The sequence below is a fragment of the Crocuta crocuta genome, unplaced genomic scaffold (assembly GCF_008692635.1).
Source record: "Crocuta crocuta isolate KB4526 unplaced genomic scaffold, BGI_CrCroc_1.0 scaffold482, whole genome shotgun sequence".
NCBI classification, from domain to species: Eukaryota; Metazoa; Chordata; class Mammalia; order Carnivora; family Hyaenidae; genus Crocuta; species Crocuta crocuta.
Genome location: NW_027527459.1, coordinates 1,682,727 through 1,687,358, shown reverse-complemented (window position 1 = coordinate 1,687,358; position 4,632 = coordinate 1,682,727). Strand labels below are relative to the sequence as shown.

The window sequence follows — 4,632 nt, the reverse complement described above, 5'->3', positions numbered from 1 at the left end:
GTCCATCCTCCTCGGCCCCGACTTTTTACCAGTGAAGAAAATGACTCTCAGAGACACAGAGCAATTTGCCTGAGACCGAATAGCTAGTGAAAGGCGGATCCAAAAGTTGAAGGCTTTTCTGACTCTAGTTCCAAACCCAACTCCTTCCACTCTACCAGAGTTGTTTTAGCAAGCTCTGGGGGCCAGGAAAGGATGTCAGGGAGACTGTAGACAGCAATCATTTGTGCCATGACCGGAACCTGAACTAGAGTGTCTTTGAGATCCTTTTCATCACTGAAATTCTGTGTTTCCATCCACCTTCTTAGGCAACAGCACTGACACAGGATGATCCCAAACTAATTGACATTTATAAATTATTTCCATTTTGTGTTTGGTCTTTCCCACTTCCTATTGATCTCCCTTGCTAATAATGCTTGGTTGGGGCAAACAATGAAATGAGTTTGCATTCCACGAGTCTTCACCAGCTGGTGGCCAGGTAGAAGGGCACCCCCATCAGGACCAGCCACATAATTTGCAGGGCCCAGTGTTAAATGAAAATGCAGAGCCTCGCGTTAAAAAATTACTAAGGATTTCAAGACAGCAGAGCATTAAACAAAGTGTGAGACCCTTCATAGCATGGGCCCCTGTGTGACTGCATAGGTCACATACCCTGTGAAGATGGCCCTTTAAGATCCCTATTGAAGCTTTGTTTTAGCAGGGGAAAAAAAGAAGCCAGCCTATGATTTAAAATTGGCCACGGATGATCCACAGTGTTAGAGAGTTGTATATTCATAATCATAAGGATTTTTGGCTTACGTGTGATGCTCACATACACACACACACACACACACACACACACGCATATATAAATCAGTTTGAGTAAAAATTACCGTCTTTTCCCTTCACCCAATGCCAAAACCCAAAACTAGTTTGCTTTAATTTTTCATCTTATGACCTATTATTCTGGCATTGTTTAAGCACACATTTTCATGACCAGTTTTCATAACCAAATGACAAAAGGAATGAGTTCTCCAGGGGCATCTAAAGAGTCAGGTAGAAACAGAAACTGGAAAGCAATGCCTGACTATGAGCTACGGATATTTTAAGCTGCCAGAAAGGGGGAAAGCAGCTTCGGGGTATGCAGTGTAATGAGCCAGTACTCTCAGGCTTAGAACATTCTAAGAACAGAAAGCATTTTAAATTCAGGAATCCGAAATCTGGGGTTCCAACAGGTAAGCAGGTTTACCAACGGAGAAAATGGCTGGGATTTGGTATATTTGAGCTGGACAGATAGCAGTGGAGCAGACGCATCCTTGCTACCACGTTTCGCACTTCCCATTTTAGTGGCATTCCAGGGTTCCAAGTTTAATGCACAACATCTGTGCTTCATAAGAACTGAAGCCAAATGTTGAGTGATATCCCATTGGTTAGCTCTATGCAGAAACCAAAATATAATGTGCACAAGGTGGAATTTACACTTGCAACGCTCAAAGCAAACTCAGGCTCCTTGACAAACTAAAGGCCAGTTAGCACAAAAGAAAATATAAATTGGGCAAATCGATTTTATTAGTCTCATGTGTAGTCAGTTGTTGCAGAAGTGACCCAGTACTCCAAAACCAGACTCCTAAGTGCATTGTGCATTCTGGAGAGGTAAGAGAGCAGCCCTCCCCACACCTCTCCTAGAAAGGTAAAGCAAGAAATTCTGTCAGCAGAGCTTAAGCCTTCAGAGGGCTTATTTTCTCAGTTTTACAACATGGCCTCCAGCCCAAAAGCCCAAAGCTGAATGTCCATAAACATATGGTACACACCTAATGACAGCAACCGCAATCACAATTCAACAGCAAATGCAATATCCACAGGATTATCAACCAGTGTAAAAACGAAGCAAATAATGTTAAATTTTCTAACGTGTTATTAACTCTTTGTTTGCAGTGTCTGTAGGATATGAGTATGAAACATGCCCTGACTTTATTCTCTGGGAGAAAAGGACAGTCATCTTACAAGGTTTTGAGATGGATGCTTCTAACCTAGGAGGCTGGTCATTGAATAAGCATCATATTTTGAATCCTCAAAGTGGTAAGCAGTTTTTTTTATTTTCAGAGGATATACAATTTTGGGGCTCCTGAGTGGCTCAGTTGGTTCGTTAAGTGGCCAACCTCGGGTCAGGTCATGATCTCACAGTTCATGGGCGTGAGCCCCACATCGGGCTCTGTGCGGACAGCTCAGAGCCTGGAGCCTGCTTCAGATTCTGTGTCTCCTTCTCTCTCTCTGCCCCTCCCCCACTCCTGCTCTGTCTCTCTCTCTCTCTCTCAAAAGTAAATAAACATTTAAAAAATTTTAAGGATATACAATTTTAAAATCATAGTCTTATTTCTAATTGTCACAAATATGGGAAAAGCCTAAATGTCCCATAGTAGGTGAATGGTTTAATAGATGTTTACAGTCATGCAGTGGGACTTTTTAAAACTGTGGCGAAAGATGCATAACGAATTATACCTTTTGACTATTTGTAAGTGTGCAATTCAGTGACAGTAAGTACGTTCACAGTGTTGTGCTACCATCACCATTGTCCATTTCCAGAACCTTTCCATCATCCCAAAGTGAAAATCTGTACCCAATAAATAGCAACTCCGTATTTCTCCTCCCTGAGCCCCTATTCTACTTTCTGTTTCTATGAATTTGCCCAGTTTAGGCATCTCATGTAAAAGGAAAGCTGTACATATTCTTCAGGCTTTTCATACACGCTGCCAGGTTTCCCTCGAGAATAATTGTCATTTCCTCGTCAAGAGTGCCTATTTCTATACACTTAAGAAGCTTTTAAAACATTTGATACTGTCTTCTTAATGCTCTGTATGCACACACACACACACACACACACACAATGCTATGTATATGTATTACATGTATGTAACACATTTTGATGCAGAAACCTTGGAAAAGTACAAGAAAAAAAATAGGTGTAAAATTAAGATAGTATAAGTCCACCACCTAGAGATGGCCATGTTAGTATATTTCTTTTCCAATACAACAGTCTGGTTTCAAATTAGTGCTAGTGCAGTGAGACCTCTTCATCACAAAGTTCTATGAAACCGGGTTTTAAGAATCATCTATCATTATTGCTCTATCCCAAGTAATTAACCAGGGTACCTGACACTATAACCAACTTTTAAAAAGTAGAATAACAATTGCTGTGTTTTACGTAATCTAAGACTCCATCAATTACACCATTATTTTATGGAAAGTGCTGCCAGTTAAACTATGACATGCATTGACTGCAAGAGATATACTCATTTCAGAGATGTTAAAAATGTGAAGCAAAATGTGCACTTTGGGATTAATGAATCATCCACGTGGTACAGTTTTCAAAGGGCTTTGGTGAACTCTATCCCACTTTAAGTACAACAACCCTGTAGTGTGGCATTAATCCCATTTAAAAGATCAAGAATCTGAGGCTTAAGTAGTCACGTGACTTGCCCCGTTAGTAAACAGCTTAGAGCTGTGTGCTCTTTCTCTGCACCACAGTCGGGTATCCACCTCAATGTCAGTAGATCCAGTAAGAAGCTAGGAATGGAGTTAAGGGACAGTAGTGGGTACAAGAGAAGAGGTAGGAAGAAGTCAGGAGAAGAAGTGAAAGAATCTGGGGAAAGAGGGCAGCCCTGGACTTCACTTAGCTTTAGGTCTCCCACATCCTGAACTCGGGACAAGGCAGGGACCAGAATGCAGTCATCGCAGTCATCTTCCAACTTTGCTTTGAACTACTCTTCCTGGTCTCACTTTCTCCTAGTGTGTAATTTAAATGTTAACTAAATCAGGAGTAGGGACCACAGGTGACCCTTGAGCCCGTGCATCTCTCAGACAAACTGACCTCGCTTAGAAATGCTTCCTCCAAGTTCCGTCACCTCGTTTTGCATCCTACTGGGAGGTCGGTCATTGGTGCTCCCATCCAGCTTTCATTTGAACATCTGCTTGTAAGTTTTCACTGTGAAATCTTATTCCTTTTCATCCAAAGAGACCGATTTTGAGCAACCTTCAGTGGAACATGTGCTTTGGGTTATTTCTTCAGGAGGAGGGATGGGAATGTCTTGAGACAGTTTACACTTTTCCATCCAGCCATCCTTGTATGCATCTTACTTCCATGAAACAGCTGGCTCAGGTCAGGTTATCTTGTAAGGCCATGAACTGACTGAGGCTAAGAGATCCATTTTATAATCACACCTGTGATCTTACTTTGCTTGCACCATAGTTGGGTCAGCCAAGCCAACCAGCCACACGGGCTGGGAAATGTTGATTGGCAAAACTAAGCATGTTTGCTTCAACCGTGGAATGACACCGCCCACCACGGTCCCAGTGTGGGACACCGAAGGTGAATGAGCCCGTTGCTGTGTGCCATCGTTATACCTCCTCCCCCTCTTTCAAGGAATATTCTAAATTCCATTTCAAATTGTTTGTTTTCTTAAGAGCAAAGATTCAGGCACCGATCTAAAATGTCAACTTTTTCCTGTTGTCAAAAGGAGAATCACAGTTTTAAAAGTACAAAAACGAAAGGGCAGATGCCACTTATTAAATTATGAGGGTTTTTGTTTTGATTTGAAAGAGTTTGACATTTTAAGCAGCCGTTTCTTTTCCACTCACTTTTATTGGCTTTTATGTATT

The 4,632-nt window shown here is 41.6% G+C and overlaps 1 protein-coding gene across 1 annotated transcript in view; it reads left to right on the top strand.

Moving 5' to 3' along the window:
* Positions 1–4,632, top strand: part of TENM1 (teneurin transmembrane protein 1) — a 556,664-nt gene that overhangs the window by 432,676 nt on the left and 119,356 nt on the right. The window contains exon 19 of the mRNA XM_077763513.1: positions 1,912–2,055. Coding sequence (XP_077619639.1) covers positions 1,912–2,055 — 144 coding nt within the window. The remainder of the gene's footprint in view (positions 1–1,911; positions 2,056–4,632) is intronic.